At 42.3% G+C, this 14,583-nt stretch overlaps 3 protein-coding genes across 3 annotated transcripts; 1 reads left to right on the plus strand and 2 right to left on the minus strand.

Annotated features, from left to right (window-relative positions):
• The first annotated feature begins 302 nt into the window (after positions 1–302).
• Bcgpi10 lies at positions 303–3,101 on the plus strand. The gene is made up of 4 exons (XM_024693796.1): positions 303–638; positions 1,024–1,254; positions 1,306–1,517; positions 1,568–3,101. The coding sequence occupies exons 1-4, from the start codon at positions 339–341 to the stop codon at positions 2,961–2,963; spliced, it is 2,139 nt and encodes a 712-aa protein (XP_024549583.1). The 5' UTR covers positions 303–338; the 3' UTR covers positions 2,964–3,101.
• A 749-nt stretch (positions 3,102–3,850) lies between these two features.
• Positions 3,851–7,599, minus strand: Bcsec59. The gene is made up of 2 exons (XM_024693797.1): positions 6,463–7,599; positions 3,851–6,416 (listed from the first exon to the last, which is right to left on the minus strand). Exons 1-2 carry the CDS (start codon positions 7,355–7,357, stop codon positions 4,270–4,272), a joined length of 3,042 nt encoding a protein of 1,013 aa, XP_024549584.1. The 5' UTR covers positions 7,358–7,599; the 3' UTR covers positions 3,851–4,269.
• Positions 7,600–7,905: 306 nt separating this feature from the next.
• BCIN_07g00760 (hypothetical protein) lies at positions 7,906–14,240 on the minus strand. Its single transcript, XM_024693798.1, has 4 exons — positions 13,657–14,240; positions 13,399–13,531; positions 10,993–13,208; positions 7,906–10,937 (listed from the first exon to the last, which is right to left on the minus strand). Exons 3-4 carry the CDS (start codon positions 12,061–12,063, stop codon positions 8,697–8,699), a joined length of 3,312 nt encoding a protein of 1,103 aa, XP_024549585.1. The 5' UTR covers positions 12,064–13,208; positions 13,399–13,531; positions 13,657–14,240; the 3' UTR covers positions 7,906–8,696.
• Positions 14,241–14,583: the final 343 nt, after the last annotated feature.

Consider the following 14,583-nt stretch of genomic DNA (forward strand, 5'->3'; position numbering starts at 1 on the left):
TAATTTATTAGTCATTCAGACGTTTCGTCATTTGGTAATTCCTGATAGCATCGACACACGATAGGACACACCCCGCATAGTAGAGTACATCTATGGACAGATATCATTTTTGGAGTGCTCGTGTGATGAAAATGTAATAAGGCAACAAGGCAACAAGACATCTCTTCTTAGTCACCCTCTCATCGGGTAAAGATCGGTACGTGCTCACTCCCACCACACAAACACGTGGGCAGCTTCGTAGGAAATTATATCATGTTCTCCAATTGTACATAGTATATATACATTCTTTCCCTCTCCCCCCCGCCGTCTCATTCAATCCTCATGAGCAATCCATCGTCATGTCAAATTCAATCCCGACCTCTAACAAAGAGGTAAAATCTTCTTCACCACCTACAATACCTTCACCTCCCCCCCATCACCTCAACCACAACCTCCCAAATCCAGATATTCAAGAAAATGGTCTCCACGCTCTCGTAAATATCCAAACCGCAAAAGATATCTGGACTTTCCTTCTAGTATTTAGAGTCTTTAATTCTTTTCTCGTCAAAACTTTCTTTCAGCCAGATGAATATTTTCAAGCTCTAGAACCGGCTTGGGAAATGGCTTTTGGAGAGGGGAGTGGTGCTTGGATTACTTGGGTATGTGATCTTTTCAATTCATTCTGTTTTTTTTTTCTTTGCGTCTTGTGGGCAAGGGAAGTGTGGACTGTTTATAAGATACGAAGAGGGGAAAGAAATATAGATGACATGGTAGTAATTTTACCGGTGAAAGGGGGAGGGGGAATAAATTGGGAAAAGTTTCCCTCTTGTTATTTTCTCATACCTCACTTCCAAATATTCGGCCTCCACGGCAGTGGCCCCCCGGGAGGGCCAGCGGAGCGTCATATACAAATCTTTCTTCATCTCATCTCGTCTCACTTCATGCCAGTTGAAACCAATTGACTATTTTTCCTTTATGGGGGCAAGCCCCCAAACCCCCATAGCTCGCTGCGCTCGAATAATTGATACTAATCAGATCAAATAGGAATGGCATTATCAATTAAGATCTTCATTACATCCGACTCTCTTTGCTGCTGCATATTACTTAATAGATAAACCTATGGAATTTGTGAATTTCTTTCCTCAATTTAGAGCTGAAGTTTTAGCTGTATTGCCAAATATCATTCAGGCTATTTTTGCCGCAGGTTGTGATTACTATACTTGGAAAATGGCAGAGAAAATGTATGGATTGGGTAGTAGAACTGGTTATGTTACTGTATGTTTATATCTTGAATCTCTAGAAGAATTGAAAACTAATTTTGATCAGCTTCTCATGAGTGTATTAAGTCCTTGGAATTGGTTTTGTTCAACAAGAACCTTTTCGAATTCTTTGGAAACTAGTTTAACAATTACTGCATTGTATTTTTGGCCTTGGGACATGGCAATTAGTTCTGGAGAGAAAATTAAAGAGGGAAAGAAGGAGATGTCGACTACGTCTATATCTAAAGGTGTTTTCAGAACGACAGAAACCGTAAACCAGTAAGATTTCTAGAGTTATGTATTCGAAACTCATCATCTAATTGTAACAGTCTTCGATATTCCCTTCTTCTTGCAGGTATTGCCTGTATTCTTAGACCAACCAATCTTTTGATATGGTTTTGTGTCATAATGCCAATCATTATGTCCCTCATACCCGGAGTATCTCCAAAAACAACTAAATCACCCATCCCACAAGATTACATTATTCTTCTCAGAGAAGCTATCTTATGTGGTTCGATCATCCTCATCATCTCAGCTATTTCCGATCGTCTCTACTTTGGAGAATGGACATTCCCACCTTACCAATGGCTTCATTTCAATATCTCTCAAAATTTAGCCGTATTTTATGGCAAAAATGATTGGCATTATTTCTTTTCCCAAGGCTTGCCACTTTTGTTACTCACTTATCTGCCATTCACGATTCTCTCGACATTCAAAAGCTATACACCATCTACAATGCCAAATCCGGAATTCACTTACAACCTCCAAACAATTCTAACACATCTCACTGGTGTGATGATCTTCGTCTTAAGCACAATCTCCCATAAAGAAGTTCGATTCATTTACCCACTTCTTCCTATTCTTCTCCTCCTAACCGCACCATCAATCACATCATTTTTCACACGCGAAACTCAAATCCCTACAAACGACTCTTCCAAATCGAAAATCGAAACCGCAACAATCCGCAAACCACTTCTCACCATTCTCATTCTCCTCAACATAGCCTTGGCAGCTTATACAACAATCATCCATCAATCCGCCGTGATATCCGTAAATACATTTATCCGACACAAATACGAAACAGAAATGTTGGATGCGCAAGGAATCCCTCTTCATTCTCCAGACGCATACACATATCTAAAACATTACCCCGCTTCATTTGATGAGCACGCGCCCCCTTCGCTAAATATCGACTACGATATTAAAAAAGAAGAAAATTCTCAATATGCAAAAAAGATGATGGGGACTTCCCAAAACCCGGATTGGGATGGGGAAAATGGGGAAGGTGCGATACCCTTTGTGGGATTTCTAATGCCCTGTCATAGTACCCCGTGGAGAAGCCAATTGGTGTATAAGGGATTGGGGGCCTGGGCTTTAGGATGTGAACCTCCTGTACATTTGGAGATGGGGCAGAGGGATATGTATAGAGATGAGGCGGATAGGTTTTATGATGATCCGCGGAGGTTTTTGAGGGAGGAGATTTTGATAGAGGGGGATGGGGAGGGTGATGGAGATGGAGATGAGAAGAAAATGTGGCCCCGCTATCTGGTGGGATTTGAAGGGGTTGAGAAGGATGTGAGGGAATTTTATGAGGGGGTTGCGGAAGGAGCACAGGATGGAGCGGGTAGAGGAAAGAAAATGAAAGAGATTTGGAGAGAGAGAAATACCCAGTGGATTGATGATTGGAGGAGGAGTGGCGATGTAGTGGTTTGGGAATTTGTATAGGGGTATGGGATGAGATGAGCCGTGAGATTAGGCGAAGAAGATAGTGGATGAAAGAAGAATGGATAGTGAAAATGTATACATAGTAGATAAAAAGAATTGAGATGATAAGATTAATATCGTATATAGCGCATTTATTCATTTCTCTTGCTCTCCTTAAGCCTCATCTTAAAGAAAGAAAGAAAGAAAGAAAGAAAGAAAACCCATCTCAATACTTTCCCTTTCCCTTTCCCTTTCCCTTTCCCTCTCCCTTTCCTCTCTATCTTCTCATCATTAACAAAATTCACAAAATCCACAAAATCCAAAACCCTCTAATATACCTAAGTAAATATATTCCAAGTTCTACGCTTCCAATTCCATCTTTTCATCTCTCATTTCTCGTTATCTAATCCATCCCCCTTTCTCAATTCCCAATTCTCTAGAATCCTAATTCTTTTATATATATATATATATATAATATATTTTCAGTTTCATTTTATACATAGACACTATAGACACTATAGACACTATAGACACTACAGAGATTCGAGATTCGAGATTTTTTTTTTTTTTTTTTAGATCCAGGAGCATAATCGGAAAATAGGTTATATATATATATATATACTTACTTACTTACTTACTTATTCTCTCCTCTTCTTTCTCTTTTCATTCTCCCCCACTCATTTCTTCATTTCCTCTCTCTCCTCTCTTTCCTCTTTCCTCTTTCCTCTTTCTCTTTCCTTATTCCCAGAAGAATAAATCCAATAAAAAGAATAAATTCAAAACAATCAAACAATCAAACCAAGACAAGGCGAAGTGAGACGATATGAGCATTCCAGGATAAAGTAAAAAATCTTAATATTTCCTTAATCTCCCCCACCCTCCCCCTCTCCTTTTCCTCTTATCATTTCTGATTTTCTTCCCTTCCCTTCTCTTCCCTTTCACTCTGCTTCCTCATCTGTACATCTAATATCACCCGATCAATTCATTGATATTATATCATCTCATCTCATATCACCTAACATACCTATACCATACATATACTTCATATTAATATTCTCCTACTCTTCTACCGCTCTACCCTATACGCTTTCAACCCGATTCCCCCCCCCCCTGATATCCTCCATTCTTTATGCATTCATCTATCCACCTATCTCTCTCACGCATACTCTTCTATCCCCAAACCTTAAAATCCCTATTCCCAAATTACCATTCCAAATCCCAAATCCCAAATCCCAGACCCTAAGAAACATTTTTTTCTATCCTCATTCTTCCTCTCATCTCTTCAAACCGAATACTTGTTAATCTCTCCAAGCATCCCCACTTCATCCTAAATCCCCAACCCCTTAACACAACACCAAAGCACCACCGGCACAACCACATTATCATTCCCCCCAGTCAGAACCGCCTCCGTTAGACTCGCCACCCCCGCCGCAACAATACTTTTCCCCACCGTAACACTCCATGCATCGCTCCCCTCTCTCTCCCACCCACCTCCCCTAACCCACCCCTTCGCCCCCACCAACGCCACAGCAACCACAATCATAAACGCCATACTCCCCTCTAAACTCTTTCCCCCTCCCCAATACCATTTTCTCTTCCCGCACCTTCTTCCTACCAAACTCGCCGCTGCGTCACCTAATCCCACACATATAACTCCTGCAACCATAGCAATTTCTCTCTGTCTCTGTGGAATTTCCCATCCTTTCCACGGATCCATCGCTTCTCCTTCTGCTCCTCCTTCAAAAGACGAAGACGACAAAAACTTCGAAGAAGCGATTTCAGATCCCGAGACAGAATCAAGCAATTCCATTGAAGAAGAAGAATAAGACGGCAAGCTCCCCAAACTCAACCACAAAGGCACCGCACATCCCACCCCAAGAAAAATATGACTGACAACCACCGGTCCCTTCAAATCCCTTCCATCGACATACGGCATTAAGAATTTCGCCAACGCCCTACTAATCGGCGGTAACTGACTCGCTCTCAGTAAATCCAGTAGTAAAAACACACCCAACACCAATGCCATAGCCAACGCACAATAATTCGGATCCACAAATGTCGATGGCAAGAGAATAAAAACCATCATGAAATGAAAAACTTTTCTTCTCGTATCCACTTCATATATTTTCGAAAGACGGAAAACAATCGCTAGACCCGCAATGATAATCAGGAGCCAGTAGCCCAAGAGTATCAACCGCGTATTTGCCGCGCCGAAATCTTGAGTACGAATGCGTTCTACCCATCCTCTTTCTAAACAAATCTTTGTTCGTTCGTGTAACTCTAGATCATCGGAAGAATGGGAGCGAGAAGGTAACGGAATCCATCTCTGCAAATTCGCCTTCACGACCTCGAGTCTAAATCGTGGCAAATCTCCAAACATATACCCAAGAGCCCAACCCACGGGTTCATAACCTTGCAATGCTTCTTTCCCTACGTATTCTCTGATACCAAGTAGGATAATAACGAGAATACAGATATATACATAAATAGCATATCCCCATTTCCGAAATGTAGCCTGTCTATAAGTTAATTTGGAAAATGATTGAAGACTGATAGATGCCGATCTTTTCTTCCGACCAGAAGGTGTTCTAGTTTTTAATTTGGAGGGACTAGATCCCGGTAAAGTATTTCTCCTCGAGATACCCGAATACTCTCCATCTAAAGGAGAAAATTCGGAAGAATGTAGTTTCCCACCCCTTTCTTGTGAATAACGGCTATGAAGTTCGTCATCACTCGTATCACTGATGAATCTATCTTTGGCAAATACACTTAACGTATTTGTACCAAACGATAAAGATCTCTTGCTGAATCTGAACCCCGAGTTTTTAGGATCCGGTCTTCTAAATTTCCATGTAGGGACTCGAGCTAATGTAACACCCCATCTAAGAACATGTGTACAAGTAACTAGAATTCCTATACCACCACCCCAAAGAAGTGCTTTTAGAATAACTGCTTGCGGAGATGATGCTCTGAGTAATAAGCTTATAAGCGCGGTTGATAGTAATTGTAGTTCAGCTGCCAGGAGACTAGTAGTTGTGAGGTAATAAAGTGTTTTACATAAAGCTTGATGAAGTGGTGGTATTAAAACCAATACTTCTGGATTCAGAGGCAATGATTCTTTACTCAAGAATGGAGCTCTGGTTAATGTCGTCGTGAATAATGGCATACATGCCAATACCCAATGTAACATATCTCTTCCTTCAAGACCTCCAATAGCAGGGATTAATTTTTTCGGTAATGTTGATATCGCGAGTATCATACTTGGTAAAAGACCACTAGGATCACTGACTGAAAGTAAAATCGAAACAAGCATTGTTATCGTAGGAGGATATAATAAAGGAGCAGGATCGAATGTTGCAGGTATAGTAAGAGGGAATGGAGATTTCCATGGTGTTCGTGAGCTCAGATGTCGTAATAGTCGAAGTGGATATAAAGCTATCAAACCACTTATAATAAGAATTTGACATCCAAGTTCTTCACAGTCAGCATGATTTCTGAAAGTCTGGAGATAAAAGCATACCATTCTTCCACAGATAGAGTATTTCCTTAACTCCTTGACTCTGATATATTATACCTCCCACAAAACATAATAAACACGCCTCAGTTGTTCTCCTGACAATTTCAATCCTCCTCCTCTGTTTAAACTTCTCAATTAATTTTCTCTGTTCCTCCTTCGTAACTATCTTCGAAGTCGGCATTGTAGACCTAATCCTCCCACTTTCCTTCCATCGTATCTCATCATCCAAAATAGCCGGACTCAACAATGGACTGGGCGTACTTGACATACTACCATCTACACCCCTCAATCCTTTGTGTGGTTTCGTCCTCGGAGCAGGCAGGCCTTTGAGGAAATGTTCATCATCTGCCTCAGTCCCGCTATCGCTGTTCGTAGATTCGATATACCCATTTGATGATCCATCAATCGTTACCCTAACGCCATTATATAATTCATCGTCTGTATTTTGTGCCGAACGTAGAGGTGACGGCGACGCAGGAGCTCCCGAAGAAGATGTTCTCGTTTGGGAGTTAGAAGGCCTCAGATTGAAAGAGGGATTTAAGGAAGAAGGTTTCCTGGCAGGCACTCGGGAAGTCCATTCTTCTCCTTTCGAATTCCTAATAACCGGATTCCTCTCACTTCTTTCGCTCCCAAACGGAATCTCCTCATGTCGTTTATGATATGGATGTGGACTTCTTTCCAATCTCGGGGCCTTCTCTCCCGTTAATGTATCCCTCGTCTCCCCTCTTCGTGCAACTTCCTCCCTCAACTTCTGCGCATGCGATTGTTGGGTGTGCGATTGCGATTGCTGCATAGTCGATGGTATCTGCTGCATTTGCGTCTGCAGCTGTATCCTGGATCCCGAGTCTTCCCGTATCGCAGTCTGCAGACCCAAATTCAAATCTAACCCTTCCTCCATTAATATTATCCCTCCCTTTGAATCTCAGTCCAAGTCCCATTAATTCATCACTGCCTTGCGAACCAGACCTCAATTACCATCTACTCTCAAAGTTTGGTTTGGAAATAAAACTGGGTGAAAAATAGAAATGGCAATGACAATGATGGTTGAAGATTGAAGATTGAAGATTGAAGAAGAATGTATCAAACTAATCCGTGGCATGAAAAATCTCATGATTACATTACGAAAGCTATTCACATGCCAGATCTTTGAACCATTACTCCCCACGTAACCAATCCACAATCCAGAGCCATAATCCACGAGGCTCCGAGTCCGCTAGCGGCCGCTTCAGCGTTGATTTTCTATAAATAGTCGAGAGAGTAACATAAGGCTGATATCAGATGTAGATCGTTGATTTTTGGACTATTTGGACTATTTGGACTATATAGCCCATTGGATGGTTGAATGTTTAAATAACATGTTGTCAAATGCTAGGTAGCTCAATAGTCCTATTGATCGAAATCGAATATAATAGTATTGTCATATTGTTCCTGGAGGAGAGTTCACAATGAATCATATTCAATTAGATGAGATTAATTATCAATAGAATAATGATTACGCTAACTTGCCCACCCGAGATCAAATCAGGATTCGTAGGGCTGAGAGAATCAGAATTCCAGTGTGTATATGTGTGCTTGGTGGTATAATATATGTATCATGCTAAAAGTAAGTCCAGGAAACAAGCCCACTAATCCGTTCCACCCCATGTCATTCATCAACGCATAACCGCTCAGTTCGCTCAAATCTCTTAAATTACATCCGATTGATCTTCTATCCTGTCGTTCTTTCCTCTCATTGAATGGCATTTTCGTGGAACAAGAGAAGCCCCATTTCACAATTGTTCAGCGTGCCATCCCGTACCATCTGCAACGAGAACTGAAATTGTAAGAATGAACAAGTGAAAGGAAAAAAGATACCGGAGAAAATCAATGGCTAGTATCCATATGCCGCTAAAACTCCCCATCGCCAACTATACGTTTCTTGTGATGCCCAATTCACCATGTCATTTGAAGGCAATTGAATAAAAACCAGCCTCTAAGACGCCACCACATGGTACGCATCCATGAAACCTCATAACCCTTATATGCATCCACCCGACCCTGCCTCAATTGCAAATGATAAACTCCTGATAGTAGCCGTTTTTCATTATAGGGTATTGCGCTTTCCTTTGCGCCAATGTTTATGAAAAAGAAGAAAAAAAAATGCAAGAAAAAGAAATAGATTGTGATATGAAATGTATATTTAATGAGGATATTCTCGCAAAGTGCAATAAATTGATTGTCCTTTGGAGATTATCAGCTCAATTTCCATGAGGTTGGGTCCCCGTGAGAATTGAGGAGATAGCCATAGCACTTCGTGAAGTTGTAGATGATCCCGGGTTTGATGAATTGGATGAGCTGCCATTGTTCTGGTAAACCTGGTTCGATGGGTTGACAGAAGAAGCGTTGTTATTTTGAGAGGCGTAACTCAGGTGAGGAGGAGGTAAGAGCGACGAAGTATTATTGCATTGGGTAAGATGATTCGAAGAGCCAGAATTAATAGCATTATTGTAGGTAGAGTGGCTAGAAAAGTCGCCCAGGGCATTGGCAGAGGATACATTATTGCTCTGAGACATTTGGTTCGAAGTACCATAAGGATTCATCTTAAAAAAGTCTTCTGGTGAACTAGCATTGGCGCTATTAATGTTCTGAGACAGGGAAGCCATTGGATTTGCAGAAAAGTTGTTGTTGCTGTAAGAAGCACTTTTCATGAAATCACCATTGTTGTTTTGAGTGCCACGAGAACTGTTACTCAACAGACCCATGGAGGAGTTGTTCATGTTTTGAGACCGAGAGGCCATGGAATTGGTGAGATTGTTATTTGCGCTGTGGGGACCATTGTTCGATGAACCCATGAAAGAGTTGTTGCCGTTTTGAGGAAGAGGGGCCATTGAAATGTTGCGGGAAGCACTGCTCGATGAACCCATGTTCTGAGATAGAATTGACATTGCACTGGCAGGAAGCCCACTGTTTCCATAAGCGCTGTTAGACGATATCATGGAACTGTGATTTTGAGTAAGAGAGTTCATTGAGCTGGCAGGAAATCCGTTATTGCTGCGAGAAGACATGCTCGTTGAGCCTATCAAAGAGCCATTGTTGATTCCAGAGAGGCGACCCAATGAGCTGGCAGAAAAGCCACTGTTGTGAGAAATGTTGCTCAATGAATTGACAGAAGGACCGGCATTGTTATGAGAAGTGTTGAGCAAAGAGTCATTGGGGAGCGGAAGACCACCTGGAAATGACATTGTTGGATTGTTCAATGGTCGTAACGTTGTAGCCATAGCGCCCTTGCCAGAATCAAATGAACCAGCATGAATCATTGCAAGAGACGACCTATTATTTGTAACTGATGTGGGGATTTGATATCTTTCCAGTTGACTTTGTTGTGTGTTTTGTTGCAGACCTTGATTGCCAATTTGTCGGAGAGCATCGTTAGCTTGCTCAAAGTTTTCGAGATCTTGCCCAGTCATTTGAAAGTCTTCGTCTAAATTACCCCGGCTTGGTACGTCTTGTGCAGGAACGATGGCTTGTTGGTCAGTCCTTCTCGATTGCTCCTGCTGGTAGACTGCTTGAATCTTCGGCTTCAAAGCTCTCCAACCTCGTTCTGAGCCACCATCTCTGAAAATTCTAACGGCTGCTTTGAATGGCTTGCTGTTGGCGATAAAGTCCTCTGGAATATCTGGAAGGTCACGCTTCGCAAGTGTGGAGAAGAGGATTCTCCGGCTTTCGCGGTTAGCATCATTCGGCTTGCGACCTTTTGCCCTCTTCTCACGGACTGCTGCTTCGACTTGTAAAACGAGTTGCATGACCTTTGCGTTCTTAGCCTTTTTCGCTTCGAAGAAGGCATCACGATCTTCTTCTAACTTTTCCATCTTCTCCTCCCAAATCTGGCGGGCGGTGGCTTTCTGCGCATCGTTATGTGTAGGATCCTCACGATATGGATCGGGTGTGAGTGCTTCATATTCCTTTATGATGTTTTCGACGTCGGCAATCAAGTAGTATTTGTATAGTCTGTGCGTTGACGTTTGAATTGCTCCAGGGTCTCCTTCTTCGACGTAATCATGAGGTTTACCAAAAGAGTCGTACATGCTGACTGGAATGCATGCCAGCAGTTTGTCAATGACAGGGAGGGAATACTTGAGCTGGCGATGTTTCTGGATTCGATCTTCTCTCTCAATCTTTCCCTTCCAACAGTTGAGACACCACCTCTTTTTCCAAGCCCAATGTGTTCTGCTTGCATCTTTGTTCTTACAACCAGGTTCCATGCAACCTTTTCCTCCCAGAAGATCAACATATTGCATTGCCGATAGACCTGGAATCTCATCAGGCAAGTTGTAACCATAGTTTTCTCTGCGGCAATTTATATGGATAGATTGCAACCCATTAACCCACTTGTTCCAGCTGTGACAGATAGTACGAGCTTTTCGGAGAAATATAGGAGGGCAAAATTCGAGAATGCGGATGACAACGTCGGCTGGTATTGTAAGTTCCTTCTTCTTTGCCTTTACACAACAGTTAGATTTATTGCCAGATGTATACGTGAGTGGGCACACTTACTACCTCCAATTTATTTATCTTTTCAGCATTTTCGGCCTTTCCAGAAACCTTCAATAGCCTTGCCTTCTTCGCGGCGGCCTTCTGCTCGTCTGTTTGTATCTTGCGCTTCCTCATGTTGGTAGCTTTAGTCATTTCCAAGTCCATGGGCGTTTCTGACCGACTTTGCGTACTCGATCGAGATTCTACAACAAGTAGATTTTCGGTTTGTGGAAGTTTTTGCGCAGGAGCCAAAGTTGGTAAAGATGAACTGGACAAAACTGAATTGCTCGAACTCGATCTTTCTAGATTAGGAATTGGGCCCTGTCCACCGTAGCTTGAATAGGATTGATTTGCTAAAGTTCGAGAATCTTTCTGCAATCGAGCAATCATCTGCTGTTGATAGTTGCTTCGATTTGCGGGAATTTGCGAGGCCAGGACTGAATCAGATCGGGAGAAAAGGTCGTCCATATTTTGGGGGTATTTAGTGGCAGAGATGTGTTGTTGCAGTTGAGGGCGTAGAGGTTGGTTCGAAGAGAGTGAATACGAGTTATTGTTGGAGGGGTAAGTTTGTTGTTGAGTGTAGTTGTTTGTGTTCACTGTTCGTAATAAATTGGAAAGTTGTGGAAGTTCGGTTTGACTTTGGGTGGCATTAAAAGAAGATTGTGGTCGATGATTGGAATTATTGAATGGTTGTTGCTGTAATGGATTTCCAGGACGAGTGTGAGAGTTGAGATTGCTCGTAGTCAAGGGTGAGAAGGACATTTGATTCATTTGACCGCCCATCGTAGACGATTGAGAAGTTGAACTGATGGTATTTCCGGAATATGGAAGCTGAATAACATCACTGTCTATCATCATGCCTGCGGGTGAATCTAAATCTCGCAGGGCAAGAAGAGTATTATATGTCTCATCACCAGAAAGTATTTGCTGAGCTGGGAAACTAATATTGTGACCTTCGAATGACACACGAAGAGACTTTAATAACACTCCCTTGACAACGTCTCGAGCGATACCGAGCGACTCTTTGAATGCAGCTTCGAGATCGACACCCGTATCGCCCGATGCGAGAGACGATATAGGAGGAGCACTCATATTATGATTGAGTGTATGCCTCGTATCAACAGATGGGTCGTGAAGGAGGGATGGGCGAAATTCAATCGATGGTGTTGAGGATGTCGAATCGCTTTGTCCCCACCCGGAATCAATGACAATGTGTAATGTTCATCCACAGAATCGGCGAATCCATACAATAATTTCTGCCACGGGTGATTATATTTGCTGGAAATCAAATGAAGCTTGGTGGCGACAGGTATAATTATTGGGAAGGGAAGGCTTTTTTCGCCGATGTGTGGTTGTCGTGGTGGATTGTGGATGATGTTGTTGTTGTATGATTTCTCGAATTATTTGAAGAGGTGGGAGGAATTGGAATTGGGGGGATTGTGAGATGAGATTCTTTAAGGACCACCGTATCGAGAGTCTGGAGCTAAAATTGGTTGTGGTCGTAGTTGTTCAATTTTTGGCTGCCCAGTGATTTTAGCCCGAAACCTTTTTTTCCCTTTCCTTTCTTGACCGATCCTCCGATCCTCAGCCTCGGTGGTGCCGCCACTTTTCGAAAATGTTCAACTGACTGACTGAGGGATGGATTGACTGACTGATGGACTGACTGACTGACTGACGGACGGACGGACGGACAGACTGGTGGACTGATAGACTGTACAGGCAACGCAACTCATCGATGCACAAGTCTGTGTTTTGCGAAAGTCCAAGGCCGGACTATGGTAATCAATGTCGTTGGGAGGATAAACCAAAGGCAAATGATGATAACCTCAAGAAAGATTAATGCATGGATTCGGATCGAATGTCGAGTTGAAAGAGAGAGAAAAAGAGGAGGGAACAGAAGAGAAAGGATTTGATTCCCCGTTTTCAAACGAGTCGTGAAATCGTCTTTGCTGTCTTTGCTTTAAGTTGCTTAACAAGGTTTTAATTAATCGACGGAAAAGCTACCCTTTGACTAATTATAGTAGATGTGTTTGCCCTTCCTTGGTTGTGAACGATTTGGGTAGTAGTATACTGTAGCATGAGGTGGGCGGTTAGTTTTCACAACTGGCGGCTAAGGGGATGAAGATGTGTATGTATGTATGTATGTATGTATGAATGAATGTATGTATGTATGTATGTGTGTGTGTGTGTGTGTATATCTGTGTGTGTATGCGGATGTGGATCTGTATGTGTATATCCTAAGAATCGGTTATGGTGATGATTCTGATGTTGTGTTGTGTTGTGCAGTGTAGTGTTGTATTGTTTCGTAACCAAGGTTTAAAGCGTCAACTTAGAGAGGACTCCCAAGATCCAAAGCTTCGGAAGATGAGCTGTCTCTCTGTACAGATAGAACGAGCGAGGAAATAAATTCAAACAAATACAACATACCTTTCTGCCCATGCGTGAATAGAAACGAGTTCTCACCAACGATATGGAGATTGAAGATGAAGGGGGAGATTGGTGGAAGAATCACCTGATGGCAGAGTATTGAATGGGATGGTTCCTCGTGGTCACCACTACGCTACAATACAAGTGTTAGTAAATCAAGTGAGAGGAAGAGGCAAAACAACTCGTACCAAGGTTTTTAAAGCCACCCACCACCATTTAAGCAAGAAAAGGAGGCTATTGAGAAGATGTAAGACTTACTAAACTTTTTGCTTGCTGGCTTGCTTGCTTGCTTCCTTGATTGATTTATGATTCGAATATCTTCTTGATGGTTGTGCTTTCCAGATAATTATTTCCTCCATCAAGTCTTTCGCATGCCCGACTGATGTGTATATTCTCGTGATGTATATAAATCAAGTGTGAAGCCATCCTCTACATACAAGAAGATACTTGCGGAGATGCTTTGATTCACCGCGTCAATACCTCCCTAGCTACCTACCTGGGCATCCTACCCAAAACACGGAAGAACAAATCGGCTTTCAAGCAATATCACAACCAAGAATATGACGAGGTGCCACTACTCACATCTAAAGCCAAGTACAAGTTGAGCGGGAAAATGAGGGTTTCTGAGATGAAGGAAAAGACGGAATACTTAGGTACAAGCCGAAAACGCTCAATTCTCTTTCCAGATGAGAAATGAAGATGTCAATGTCATGCTTTGATATGTTGTTGTCGATACCCTCAAACAAAACAGAGAAGAATTGAAGAGTAAATTTTCAATTCCAGACGCGTTTGCTTGCGCGTTCAACCTTCTCGCACCTTGCTCCCTGGTCACCTGTTCGGACGAGGATTGATAATTTGATAATTTGATAATTTGATAATTTGATAGCCTCGTGCACGAGGCTTGTGATAGGTGATACGTGATAGGTGATACGTTGATACGCGACATGTGATATCCGAGGATTCCGTTCCGTCTCTACTCGCTTGGGAACACTCTACGTAGCACGTGCCTGGATAGGTACACGACAGTCCACTCTACTAGGTCAACTCTCTCTTTATCAAAACTGGAGCTGCTTCAATGATTTTCATCCTCTCGAATCCACAATACTGAGGACTCTTTTCAATAGTACATGCTACTTCCCGAGTCACATCCCGAGTCTACGATGGAATCAGTTTCGCTTGAGATGC

The sequence above is a fragment of the Botrytis cinerea genome, chromosome 7 (genome assembly GCF_000143535.2).
Source record: "Botrytis cinerea B05.10 chromosome 7, complete sequence".
Lineage (NCBI taxonomy): Eukaryota > Fungi > Ascomycota > Leotiomycetes > Helotiales > Sclerotiniaceae > Botrytis > Botrytis cinerea.